At 45.6% G+C, this 14,492-nt stretch overlaps 1 protein-coding gene across 3 annotated transcripts in view; it reads right to left on the bottom strand.

The window, feature by feature from the left end:
* Positions 1-6,963: 6,963 nt before the first annotated feature.
* HS6ST2 (heparan sulfate 6-O-sulfotransferase 2) overlaps positions 6,964-14,492 on the bottom strand; it is a 280,792-nt gene continuing 273,263 nt past the window's right edge. For all 3 annotated transcript variants that reach the window (XM_059157786.1, XM_059157787.1, XM_059157785.1), the window contains one exon: positions 6,964-10,080. In XM_059157786.1, coding sequence (XP_059013769.1) covers positions 9,213-10,080 — 868 coding nt within the window. In that variant the 3' untranslated portion in view covers positions 6,964-9,212. The remainder of the gene's footprint in view (positions 10,081-14,492) is intronic.

The following is a 14,492-nucleotide window of genomic DNA, read 5'->3' on the forward strand; positions in this document are numbered from 1 at the left end:
GTCAAATAAATAAATAAAATCTTTAAAAAAAATGCTTTCAGATGATTTCAAAAGATGTTATGCTCTTCCACATGCATCTTACCCACTGAGTATGGAAACCACACATTCTCTTTAATTTATACTAGTATGTGTAGATGCTGTACGGTGATTGTCTTTGATAAGAAAGGCAGTCTATGAAATAGAGAGGGACCAATGCAGACAGGAAGCCAAAACCATTTTGTTGGACATTGAAAATATTTTCTAATGCCCCAGAATGGAACTGGGAATTATGCCTGTGGAAATCAAAGCACAGAGCTCATGGTCAAAAGACCTGAGACCAAGGGCCAAGTTTGGCTGCTTTCATTTGTGAGATCTAGAAGAATATTTATGGATCTAGTAATACTGAGTTCAAGGGTGAGGAGATCTCAGGCTGCCTCTTCAGGGGCAAAGGTTCCAGGCTGTGGACTGGGTGTCTGTGGGTCCAGGGACAAGTGCTGAGCAGACTGCAGTCTGAAGAACCCAAAGGAAGCCAGTTGCTTTATGAGTATTGCTAACAGGAAAAGAAACAGTGGTTAATTAAGTTTCAGAGAAGCCAGAAATGGCTTCCTAGCTTGTCTGTATCAGGAGGAGCTCAAGGTCCTTGATCCCCAGCTACTGGTCTGGAGGAAGCTTCGGCTAGGGGAATTGTGTGGCCAGGAAGCGACTTCCCTGAACCTCAGTTTGCTTCTCTGTATAACGGGAAACTAATAAAACGCACTTGTCTGTGTTTTGGGAAAAATGAGATGAAGCCTCTTTGATGGACGATGTCTGGGGATTGCTTCAGACTATTCCAGCTTGTAGGGCAAGTGAGTGAGGACATGGATGAAGCGCGATTGATCAGGAGTTGATGACTGCTGTAGCTGAGAGGGAAATGGGGCGTCGTGATGCTGTGCTCTCTATTTTTGTAGAGGTTTGGATCTTCCCATAATAAAAGGTTTTAAATAATGAATAAAGCAGAGAGATTGAGCCCTGGAGTTCCAACAAGGTTTGATTTGGGCTCCTGCTTCTAAGTATTGAGCATGTGAATTAAGCTCTCCTGAGCCTCAGCCTACTCCTCCATAAAATGTGGGAAGTAATTATTCCTGCCTCACGGGGTAGCCATGAAGATTAAGCGTGGTTGAGCATATAAATGGCTTAGTACAGCATCTGAGATAGAATGCAGTTCTGAAGGCATTAGCTACTAGTTCTGTCATTGTTGTTGTTTTTGGTGTTACTGTTATTTTACTATATGAAGGACCAAGAGGAGCTGTAGGCATGAAGTAGGTGTTTAATAAATGCTGTGGCTCCTCATGGTTATCCTCAACCTCACTAGGAGTTGAACTCTTCCCACCTGGTCGGAATACGCCAATAAGCTGCATTCCTGGTCTGGTGAAGAGATCGGCAGATGTGGGCATTGAGGTCTCTGGGCTGAATAAGAACTGTTTTCCCTTAGTGGAGTGGAGCTGGTATATAAAAGTTAAGAAATTTTCACCCAAGAGCAGGACCAGCTAAGTAGCCTCAAGTTGAGCTGTCAGATCCTGCCTCTGCAGAGCCTCCGGGAGCAGGAGGCAGTGGGAGGTTAAAGACAGCTGGAGACAGGCAGCTCTACCAGGGGTTTCATTCATTCAGGGGCTTAGAGCAGGCTCTCGGTCCTGGGAAAAGGACTCAGTTGTGAATAATCTTCTTTTCTTAAATTTTTAAAAGTCATCTCTATGCCCAACGTGGGGCTCGATCTCAGGACCCCGAGATCAAGTCACATGCTCCCCCCGACTGAGCCAGCCAGGTGCCCTGGAAATCATTCTCTTGATAACGGCCTTCTCCGACCTCCCTTCCTGGTTTCCTGCTACACTGGGCCTAACTCACAGTGAAGTGCTCAGTGGAGGTTAGTCAGCTGAACGGGCTCTAGGACAGGAATCAAGTTGCCGGAAACTGGACATTGGGTCAGCAAAGCTGAAGCTAGTTAAACAAATGCCTCCAGACTCAGGATGGGCTTACTTCCAGAGCCTAAGGGCCGGCCTGGCCACAACGTGGGGCACAGTGGCCCAAAGTAGGGCAATCAAGTAGGCAATGAGAGAGCAGAGCTTCCAGCGTGACCCAAATGACCCATTTGCCTTTATGCCTCACAGAGGCTCCACTGGTTTGAACTGGTGACTATCTGGGGTCGGCTTCCTCTGTTCTGTACAGACACATTCAGGGTGGAAACTCTCACCTGCTCAACTTGCTTGCTCTAATTGGTTGCTTTTGACCCTAGGCTTATTAGAGTTCATTAAAACTCTATTAAGATGGCAATCGGCCGACTTAAGATTTTATATATAGCTTTTTTAGAGTCAATGATACTTCAAAAACTCCTATTCAAATTCATTTTGGAAGGCTCCTGCCTGAGACAAGGAGTAGAGAACTAAAGGACATTAGCCTGAAGCAAACGTTCAAATTCAAGTAAGGTGGCATTCAACCATGAGCCTTGTGAGTCTCGCTCGGAAGAGTGGAGGTCAGATTATGGAGAGCTTTGTGCATTTAGCCAAGGAGTGTGGACTCGATCGGCAGATAGTGGAGAGTTGCCCGTGCTTTCTGAGAAGGGCAGTACAGTGATTTAGGACAGTAGGTCCCCCATTTACTTAACCGTGTTCGAATCCCATTTGAATCATCTTCGAATCTCACCAAAAGGCAGAATCCCTTGCTTTATACCCTGAGATTCTGATTCAGAAACTTGGCAGCGGGGCCAGGAAATCTGCATCTTTAAGAAAACGCATCACAAACACCTTGTGAGACTACAAGTCCATGGATGGCATTTTGAGATGAAGTGGCATTTTGAGAGTGTGGCGTTCAAGAAAGAGGCTCAGGACAGAACAGTATGGACACCTGACCTTGAGTGGGACTGGTGGAAATCAAAACAATGATCTCCTGCCAAGTTCCCGGGGGTTTGAGGGAAAGTGTGTTTTCAACTACAAGTGGGCTCTGGGGAGCCTTGGGAAACCCCTGATGCCTGTTAGAGGTCAAGATCACTCTTGATCCATCCTATTCATTTTGACTAGTCAGTGCTGAAGCTCTTTTCTTAAACTTCCTTCCTACCTGTTCTGCCTCTTTGATCAAATGCACGGAGTCTTTAACCATATAACTCCAAGGACCTTAATGGGTACTTGATCCCGCTCGAACTGTTTTCAGGGGCAGAAGGCCTTTCTGGGGCCTTTGGGGGGGGAGGTAAAAAAGAATGCTCTTGTGTTAGAATTAAGCCACAAAAAGGTTGGTTAGGGTTGGCTCCAGCTGGCTGGTTGGGCCCCATCAAGTTATGGTATAGCCCTCTCTTTGAAGACTTGACCGCTCCTCTCTTGAGTCACGTGAAATCCAGGAGAGCATTTTCAAGTCACAAAGACTGTTAAAGTTTTCTTAGGTCCAGTTAAAGCATCATTAAATCCTACCCAGATTAGTGAAGTCACAAGATTTCACCAGGCATAATGAAAATAGAATTTATAAAACTTAATGAGAATTGATGAGGATTGTTGAACCTTGTCCTGCCCTTAAGGCAACAAGATCAAAATTTAGAAATTCAAATGGGAAGAGAAGCAAAATATTCTTTTGTTTTTCTTTTTTTAAAGCCAGGCGAGCTACCTGAAGTTGCAAGACTTGCGTGGGTCCTTCGTGACTGCTAATCTTCTAGACTAGTATGAGCGAACTTTTAATGTGCTCCTCACCCTCCTCCCTCCCAGGTGGCATACATGCATTTTAATAAGAGTCTTCTAAACAGGCTGCTTCCGCCCAGTGTAGCAACTTGGAGTGTGGGAATTCCAGGTGCCAGCCCAGACCCGTGAGACAGGCAGCTAGACTTTTGGGGCCCTCTCATGTGTCATGCAAACAGGCCCACGCACTGGCAATGTGGCATGGGACAGGTGGGAGGAAGAAGAAGGGGGCTGGTGAGTGAGTCATCCTTGCTGAAGTGCACTAAAGTAGGTCTCAAATCAGCCAGGGACGTCAGATAATGCATTTTCGTTGCTGGAGAGAGTTATCAGTGACTCACTTGGCATTTTGTGGATTAGATCATTCAGAATACTTCTGTCAGTGGCTGCATTCAAAATTCAAAAGCAAACCTCAGGATAGGTCTTTATATATTTCATGATGTGACAATTGTTATATGTATAGATATATATAATCGTTTCAGGAAAGTTTTGAAAAATGAGTCACAATGAGACATCACACCACTTCTTGCTTAGTTTCTTGTCAATATTTTTAATTCTTGATCTCAGAATCAGTGTTGAGCTATTAAAGACATGTGCATTCTCAGACACCTAGCTCTTTATCCTAATGGCAATGACCGTGATCACGATAATACTATCCAACACATGTAAGTCTTATTCTGTGTAAGTCTTATTCTGTGTCAAGTTCTTTACAGGTATGACTTCATTGAATGCTGACAACGGCCCTCTGAAGGGGGAGCTGTTATTTCCTTCACTTACGGGGTGGGGGACGGGAACTGAGGCACAGAGAGGTTTGTGACTTCCCCCAAGGTCACAGAGCTGGTAAGTGGTGGGGCTGGGATACAGACCCAGCCAGTGTGAAGCCAGGTTGGGGGCCTCGGGTTAACCATCCACTCTATACTAGTTGTGGGGGGCAAACCGTGATACGCTGCTGAGCTTTCCCCCCAAAAGGGAAATTGAATAATAGAACGACATAGTTTCATTTTTGTTATCAATATTATGTGTATGTTGGAGACACACACACACACACACACACACACACACACAGGTGGGGAGACAGAGGGAGATGAGATTTGAATGGGAGTAAGACAAGGAGGTCTGGAAGAAATCCCATGATTACACTCGTTACTTGGAGGGAGGGAGATTTGTGTAGGTAATTTCACTTTTTCCTTCACATACCTCTATTGTTTTAGATGGAACACACACAGAGAGGAACTAATTAAGCTTTTCACTTAATGTCGCTCTCTGACACAGCCCTTGCTTTAGATTCCCATAATCCTGAGAGAAAAGATCAGGGTCTTCGCTGCTCTCACGCTTAAAGCCGTGACTTTCATGTAGTAAATATTCAGTAAATGCTGTTTGTGGTGTTTTATTATTGGGCAGCGTGTCATTCGTATCACACCCCTCTGTTCTCTCCGACTCTGGGCTCATTATAAAATCTGCCAGGACTTCACTATTTAGGACGCTTGGACTGGTCTGTGGCTCAGGGGTTGCACGATTTTTTCTCTCAAGGGCAAGGAAAGAAGTATTTCAGGCTCTTAAGGTCATAAGATCGGTGTCGCAATTTCTGCCTCTATCGTGTGACAGCAGCCGGAGGAAATATGTAAAGAAACGGGCATGACTGAGTTCCAATAAAATTTGATTTACGAAAGCAGGTGGAGGGCGGCCTTTGGCCCCAGGTTCGGAGTGTTCGGATTCTGGCTCTAGCTGCTCAGAACAGGGTCACTGGCCCCGAGAAACAGTTGATTTACTTTGTTCTCAGGATAGTTTTCCCCTGCAGTTCGGAGGGCTTTGCACATATGCGAAGGTCTGATGAATGGATTAGAAATCTATTTTGGAATTTTTCAGGTGTTGATGTAATTGTTTTGATGCTTGAAACTGTCAGGTTGCCTCGTCCTTGCCATGTGAGAGATTAGGATGGCCTTATTCCACAATCCCATGGGGTTCCCCTTGGAGCCGGCATCCACTGTGTCTTGTTATAATTTGTACAAAACTTTGTTTGCTTAGTTGAATCCTAGCGAGGATGAGAGAGAAGGAAGTCTTCCTTAGGCAGGATGGGAGAGCTGTGGGTCCCGCACACCTCCCCCCCCCCCCGGACTACTCTGTTGCTTTTGTGTTTCCCAGGAGTAGGGAGACTAGGCTTCCTCGGACCCTCCACTCCCTGAATGAGTGCCCCCAAAGATCGCTCCATTCTACCTTGGTTGTAACTCCTACTGAGAATCCTAAGTCCTTAGGAGCTGGGCCAACTCGTCTTTTCTTCATCATGGCTCCTCTCTGGGCAACCTCGAGAGTCCATTTCCTAAGAAGCCAATAGTGATCTAGGGCTCCTATCCTTTCCCTCCTTCTGTGTGAGTGCCCTGCTCTCCAAGTGTACCCTTCTCAGGGGAAAAGGGAAACAACTTTTATTTCCTAACTATTTCACGTTCTTAGTCTGTTCACAGTTCCTCCCAAGTAACTTATAAAATCAAGACCATTGGCCACCCAATTCTTGCTCAATAAACGGTTGATGGGCAACATTTTCTAAGTATGAATAGTCTGCAAAGTAATAATGAAACCCTCCAGATTGGTGGCTTTTTTCCCTCTTATCCATGCAACCAGTATCTAAATTCCTTTTGGAAAAGGGCAAGGGCAAAGGCAAATCCCCCCAACGATGGTCCTAACCATAAGCTTGTTTGGCAAACTGGGTACCTCACACAGAACTGGATCATGGCATGTTTGACTTTAAGAGCCGATATTTAAATTCTTACCTTTAATCTCTATCCTGTGGACAGAGGGGATAGAGAAGAAATAAAGAGCCCCAATTTTCCTTCCCGCATGCTTTTAGGCAAGCGAGTATCTATTTCAATAACAGTTAAATTAAAACTCACACACATTTCATTTGCATAGAGTAATGGACTGAATGTTCAGGTTCCCCACCCCCCCACATCCATATGTTGAAACCTTAACCCCAATGTGATGGCGTCTAAAGGTAGGGCCTTTGGGAGGTAATTAGGTCAGGAGAGTAGAGCCCTCAGGGATTGGATCAGTGTCCTTATAAGAAGAGCAATCCTGTCTCTCCTTGACAATCTTGTCTTACCCAAAAGGGGAGACAGTGTGCGCCCCTGGAAGGAAGCCCCCAAAGCGAAGGCTGTTTCAACGCGGTGGATTAGATCGGATCATCTACTTCCACACCTGGTGGCCAGGAGTTCAAAACGAAACTCCTTGGGAGAAGAGAATTCTCTCTGCGGTATCATGATACCTAGCGGCTGCAACACTTGAAATCACGAAATGACTCCGAGTCCGTAATTTAAACTTTATTTCATATCTATTGTTAAATTACACAAAATCAGTGAATGGTTTGTAAAGCTACACCATTGGACAGATGTTTACAGTTGAAATCACGGGATTTATAGGATGATGACCAAAACATGTATTTATAACATCCCTTATATACAATAATCAGTATAGACAGAGAAAATGCACATAATCTCTGCCAGCCATGCACACCACAATAACACAAAAGGGTTTTTTTTTTTTTTTTTTTTTTTTTTTTTCTGTAACAGGCTTTTCCACTGGCTTGGGCTCCATCCTGCTTTCTAAAGGTACTTATCTGTTTTAAGAGCAAATGTTGTCAATTAAAACTAAACAAAACTGAAATACCACAGTGATCTACAGGATCTTTATTTTAAAAACACAATGTACACAAAATAGTTTCACTCTAAAACACATTGACTTCAAGGTGTGTTTGAGTTTTTAAGAAAAATTCCTTTCAGGTCTTCAGTTCTCAGATTTCTCAGGACTGCAACACTGTCAGACAAAACAAACTTCAGATATAGTGATACAAGCTCAGCGTCAAGAAAACTTATTTTTAAACCCAAATACTCAGCTTCTCGTCCGGCTTGTGGCCGTAAGTATTACGGATGAGACTAGATCATGCAGATAAGCAGCGGATTGTACAAGATGTGACTTTATCGTCACACTCTTAAGCGTGTAGCTCCTGAAAACATCAATGCTATTTCCAGTTGTCTTGTTTGATCGACAGCCAGGGGGTTAGTGTAGGTCCCTACAAAGTAGAGCAAAACCCGTAAAATGGACACTGCCCAGAATCACGGTGCTTGCTAGCACAGTGGATGACTTGCTTATTCTCGTCCTGCTCGATTCATAACTGATCACCTACAAGTATTGTGCAGAGACTTAATATGAAATCACTTTCCTCAATGCATATGCCCCTGAGACACCCTCACCACAGAACACTCTTTCTCTTTGTTCTTTCTTTAAAAAAAAACCGGGTGGAGGGTTAACCCAGAGTATTGAGATACAGCTTTTGGTGTTACTAAATCACTGGCTATCTTAATGCTTATTCTACTGTTTTTCCCCCCCATCTTGTAATTGTCTACGGTCTGTCAACACAAAAAGAACAAATGGGCTAAAAGCTGCCAGCCCAACAGGAAATGGCACAATAAGAAGGTACAAAAAGTCAATAACAATTCATTCACATTCAAGTTCAATTCTATCTGATCAAGAATAACTTCAGCAATATTTTTAGACACGTTATCCTGCTCAAGAGTTTCTTGATAAGGACCTCACTACACAAACATTGATAAGACAATTCTATAGAAAGAAAGTCCTGACTTGAATCCAGGATTCTATATCACAAGAAACTCAGCAACACACCATTTAGATGATGAAGAAAGATTCTATAAATGGGTTATTTTGGAATGAGCACAACTCCGAGAAGCCTTCAAATGAATGAGAAGCAGTGCCAAAAAGATTCCAGAATTGTTGAAATTACAGTGCCCAGAAAAGTGTTTTTGTTTACTATGAGATACACCCTGTTTAAAACCTTTAAATGGTAGAAGGTAGAAAAAGTTGAAAATTCTAAACATCTCTTAAATAACAAGATACGAATCCTGTTTACTTGAAAAGCCAATGTTTCTTACATAAAATTGCCCATATTTGGGAGAGAAAAATCTTCATTTCTATAGTTTGGTAAGATTTACCATCAGTTCTTATGCCATTTAGATAGATTCCTTGTTAAAATCAGAAGAAAATAAAAGGTTTTGTGGTTAATTTTAGTTTTTTTTTTTTTTAAGTGTCTATATTCGTGCTTACCCCTGGGAACAAATGTTTGCTTCCAAGAGCAAGTTTGAACAGTGTACCATGAATAATTTGAGTCTGTTTCTTAGCCAGAAGTTGAATGGCCACATTTTATGTTTTCATTTTGTCTCTATAGCTAATTTAAGCATTTCTTAAAATATTGAAACAGTAATTTCTGGCGAGTCTGGTTTGGCTTTTGGATTTTATAAATACTCCAACAAACCAAAAAGAGACAATTTAATTACATACTGAAAGTTGTTTTACCCACGCACAGTATAACATTTAATTGAAAGGCAACTGTAAAGGCAACATCTTAACTTTCCCTCTTTTTTTTTTTTTAACCCTCCAAACTTAAGGAAGCAAGATGTGTTTGGAAACTCTCATGTTTTAAGATTTGCCATATCTCTACTGGCGCTTTGGGGCAAGTGCGCAAAGGCCTCTGGGAGCCACTTAACGCCATTTCTCTACGCTGCCTATGTAGTCATTGGTGCCATTGCTGGCGCTGCCATCGCTCTGCTCTTGACCTGGGCTCTGCTTTCGGCTTTCACGGTTCTCCTTCTGGCTCGAATTCTGGGTCAGATTCTGAATCAGATTCTGAGTCACATTCTGGTTGGCATTCAGATTTAGGTTCTGACTCGGATTCTGACTCGGATTCTGGCTCTGGCCCTGGCTCTGGAAGTGGGTCTGAAGGAACCTCCCCTTCAGAAATTTGCGTTGTTCCTGACGCTTCTGCCTAGCTTCCTGATGTTCCTTCTGCCTCATAAACTGATACCTTTGCAAAAAGAGGTCTTTTGCATAGCTGTACAATTCCATATCCAGAAAATTCAGTCCCTCGATCCGCTTTTGGATTTCCTCATTGATCTCTACACTAGAGGCCCTAGTGGTATTGTATTGGGTAAATGGCGAAATAAAGTTCATGTTGAAGGTTTTCTCAAACAGGTACTGGGTCTTCCGCTGAAACTCCGTGAGGCCGAAGAATGCCATGTGCTTCAGATTCGATTTGGCACTTTCCAGGAGGACCTTGTTTCTTTGCTTTTCAGGCATGACGGAGAGGTTGTAGCAGCCGACCAGGGTCAGGTCAGAGAGCATGCGCACCTGGCGGTTGTTGGCTAGGTTATAGGGACAGTCCATGAACTCTTTTAGAGGGCAGCCAGACCAGTCATCACCTGTATAGCAGCTGGGCAGCTCTTCAGAGGTTGGGGGCCTTCCATCACAGACGTGCAGGGATGCTTTCCATGTTGCCCCTCTCTGGACGTGCCTCCACTCACTCAAGTACCGGGACACTGGGTCTCGGAGGATGGTGATGTAGTGGAAGTTCCTATGGGCAAAGCACAAAGACCAGCACTCAGTGCCGTGGGTGACATAAGTGGAGTCAGCAAGATGCATGGCATCTGCGATGTTCTCTGATCAGTAAGGAGGGCAAAAGGGGAATGATAGTGATCTGGCAGCGTCTGTCCTGTGAAGTGTGCTGTAGACCACTGTCTGAGTCCCAGGAGCCCATCCAGGTAGCTAACTCTTTCCCCCAATTTGCTGGTACTGTAGCTCATGAGTGTGGTTAGTTGCCTACTGAAATAGACATGGGAGCTGCCAATGGCACATATACAAGCAAGCACCTCGGTTTCAGCCTTTGCTAGCGTGATAATATTCCCAGCCCAGCCAAATTAACTCTATCAGCTCCAAAATGCCCCTTTTCTTTATGTACTGAAAGCATACTTGGGTGTCAGCAAGTGTGAAGCCTCTGTCATATGGCTATCTCTATTTTAAAGCTACAAACTGAAATATTTGTTTATTCACATAGAGGACTAGCCAACACTGAACCCATACAAGCATGCACCCCAGCCCAGAAATGTCAAAGCCTAAGATGTGATCAGACATACTCAAGGGGAGAAACGACCCTGGGGTTGCGCTTTTAATTAAGAAATGATTCCCCCCACGCCGCTGAGACTCAGGGGATGAAAGCTGAAGTCCAAGAGAGGCATGTTGTAGAAGGAAAACAACAATAAATACTATTAGCATTTCGTTTCTTAGAGAAAACCTGGGGAATGGCTGGCGGCGTTTGTGAAATCTATTCATTCCAATCTGAGAGAGTGGAAGGTTCCGTACACCTGCCAAAGGGAACCAACTCAATCATAGACAGGCTGGGTCTGTTGGCTGATGTCCTCCGCAGAAAGGTTTCTCCCGAGTCTCGGGCTTCCAGCAACTTGGACCCCTGGGGTCTATCCTGGGCATGGTGCTTCTTCTGCTGGGCACGATCTTCCTTCTGTGACCGGAAAATTCTAAACATCCTTCAAGTTACAATCTCTCCTCTGAGCAAACTTAAGCCCACCGCCAGCTGCCGGCCCTCACCTCTTCCTCGGTGGTCCTGTAACACGTCTGCACTTAGTCTTTGTGAAAAATTTTGATACTGAATTGTGACTATTTGTTTGTATTTCTGCTTAAACGATGTCTTCCAGGACAGGGACTCTGTGCTATTCTTCTAGAACTTCTGGGGAAGAGGAGGGAGAGAGTGAGGACCAGGAAGGCCATGCCTCATCCTACAAAAATTGGAGAATCTCCTAAGTGCCTTGCAAATATCACAAAAAAAATTTTTTTAATGACTGTATATACTTTTTTTTCAGACTAAACAAACATGGGGCACAGGAGGAGCCTCTGGGAGTGAGGATGGAGAGGACAGAGAGCCTATCTCACTGCTTTACCTACGCCCCCCCCCCCATCTTGCGGGCGCCACAAAAACTCAGGTCTGCAAACACCCCCGGCTAAATGGCCCCATGGCCATTACCGACAAAGGTGACTGCTATTCCCGCGAGCTTCCTCCTTCCGCCCCTTGCTGTGATACTCATTCCCTCCTTCATTCAATACATATTTATCAAGCCTTTATGCTAGGCCGGAGGCAATAGCTTAGTGGCAATTAGTCTGATTATTTGGAAAAAAGAAAAGAAATTTACGAAGTCCAGTGACACATTTGGATTAACCTTTCAACCAGCTTTAGCAGGCATGCATTATAATGGGGGCTGTTGGGTAGTTTAAACCCCCATAATAAAGTCACCTTCATGCTTAGCTGACAGTCCCTCTGGCCCTGCCTCGTTGGACTGGGTTAAGACTACAGCGACATCTTCTGGTAAACCCTAGAGTGCAGACTTGTGCTGGTCCAAGGCTCTCCCTCCCAAACACGCTCTGTTGTCTTTGGGAACAGATAGATCCCAATCACCAGGGTAAACGTCACGACCAACATTTTGGAAGCACCAGCCTCACGTAGAAAGAGAGAGGAGGTAAGCCAGAGAGGCAGAGACAGACGCCCAGAGTCTCTCACATGGTGGATGTGTGATTCCTTCCCCCTGAAGTTCTCCTTGTGCCCACATGAGATGACGGCCGTTCAACGTGGGCAGCCTCCGTCTCAACATGGCAGGGGTGGTCAAGGCCACGGAGAATGAGAGGAGCCCACAGCCTGCCTGCCCTAGTGACAGCAGCTGTCCTCCCCCACCACCCCACCCCGATGATAACAGATTCAGGGATTGCCACAGCCCACGTATTCCAGGAAAGCCAGGCCTGGTCTCCCGGGCTGCCTCAGTGGGAAACAGTCCATGCTGCTGCAAACAGATCAGCCCTGGGGATGAACAGGCAGCTGTGCTTAGAGGTCGGTGTGTCTGGGAGTGTCTGCTGCTCCCGCATACCATAGTGTGCTGGAGGCGGGAAAGCAGGTGTGGGTAACACCTGGGAGGTTTGGTTGGGCAAAAGATCCAGGAGGCCCATTATGCCGAGGAGAGAGTTGTTAGGGAAATGTCAGAGACGCAGTCTCTCCGGCCAGGCCACCTGAGGATGTGACAGCTCAGCCCAAGGGGAACGCGATGTGGGGGCGGGGGGCACTGAAACACGGGTGGCGCTCTTCCCGTGGCCAGTTCAGGGCAAGCACCTCACGTGTGCCTGGCACCGGGTGCCAACAGCACCAAGACATGGCATTTCGATAGAATGTGTCCTTTTTAAAAAAAAATAATTATTTATTTGACACACAGAGAGAGCACACAAGCAGGAGCAGAGGGAGAGGGAGACGCAGGCTCCTCGCTGAGCAGAGAGCCCGATGCGGGGCTCCATCCCAGGACCCTGAGATCATGATCGGAGCCGAAGGCAGAGGCTTAACCCAGTGAGCCACCCAGGCGCCCCCAACAGGATGTGTTCTACATGGTTGGAGCGAGCACGAGGTGTGATGAAAGCATCTCACTAGCCGAACAATACGGGCAAAAGCTTCTGCCACCTTATTTTGAAAACAAGTGAGAATGAGAGGAGGCAAGGAGAGAGGAATGGAGTATGAGGCAGAAAGGTGAGCGTGAGCAAAGTCACAGGACACAGACTAGCCTGTTGTGTGTGGACAAAGTGCACTGAATACCTCTTACTTGGGAGCGGGGGTGCCTAGGGGGCTGAGGTGGTTAAGCATCTGCCTTTGTTCGACTCAGGTCATGATCCCAGGGTCCTGGGATCGAGTCCGGCATCGGGCTCTCTGCTCAGTAGGGAACCTGCTTCCCTCTCTTTTTCCATACCAGTCCCCTTGCTTGTGCTCTCTCTTGCTTTCTGACAAATACATAAGTAGATCAATAGAAATAAGTAAAATCCTTAAAAAAGGAAAAAGAAAAAAAACAAAAACCTCTAACTGGGAACGAAGGGCAGTGGCCGAGGTTGCAGCTGGAGAGGTAGCCAGAGCCCTGGGTGTGGAAGGCCTCGGACCCCCCCCCCCCCCCAAGAAAGGACTTAGACATCTGTAGCTGAGAGGGAGGCCTCCAAAGGGTTTGTTTAAGCAGGGGAGCGATCTGATGAAATCCATGTTTTAGCAAGCTTATAGGGAATGGGGTGTGGAGGTGGAATTAGGGAAGTTCGCCTAGTTTACTGCAGAAAACAAGGCAAAAGAAGGAGGGCTAGACACAATTTTAGGAGGTGGCGTTAACTGAACTTGGTGTCAAAATGAACGCAGGGGAGAGGAAGGGCAGAAGGGCCTCAGGTGCGCTGGGACATCCAAAAGAGAGTTGAATGGCCAGATAGAGCACTCAGGGGGTGATCTGGCCTTAAGATAAAGATGTGGCATTAAGAGCATAAAGCAGTCATTTCAAACCATGACAGCGTACTTGCAGATCGAATTTTAATTCTGCACACATGGCTTCGGCGCTTTGAAGACTGACTTTAAGGACCCTGAGGTAGCCCGAGGATTCTCTTCTTAATGCTAAATATGGTTTTCCACTATTCTGGACACTGCTTCAAGTTCCCTCACTGCCCTCTCGCTTCCCCTGAATATATTCCACTTTACTGGAATGTGTCCTCCAGGCACAGTCTGACAAGTGACAAGCAGGGACAGTCTGTCACCTCCCTCAGCCTCAACACCATTTCTCCTAGTGTGGCCTAGTATAGCACATCGACCTTTTTGGCAAACAGGCCACACCGCTGACGCACAGTCAACTAAAGTCTTTCTTTCTTTTACACGTAAGCCACTTTGAAACCCAATCTACTTTATCCTGGACCTGGAGGTAGTTTACTTGTGGCCCTGTTGAATTTCTCCTTGTTAGAGTAAGTCTGAGCCTGTTAAAACACATCTGGATTCTGATTATATCCCCTAATATCTTCGCCACATCTCCTTATTCCTTTCGGCAATGCCTGTATCCACGCACTGATCAAAACAGAACAAGATGCAGACGAGAACTGCCCAAAGTCTCCCTTCAGGTGGACATCACTCCGAAGGGTGCCGCTGAA

This window comes from Mustela lutreola, chromosome X (genome assembly GCF_030435805.1).
Source record: "Mustela lutreola isolate mMusLut2 chromosome X, mMusLut2.pri, whole genome shotgun sequence".
Lineage (NCBI taxonomy): Eukaryota > Metazoa > Chordata > Mammalia > Carnivora > Mustelidae > Mustela > Mustela lutreola.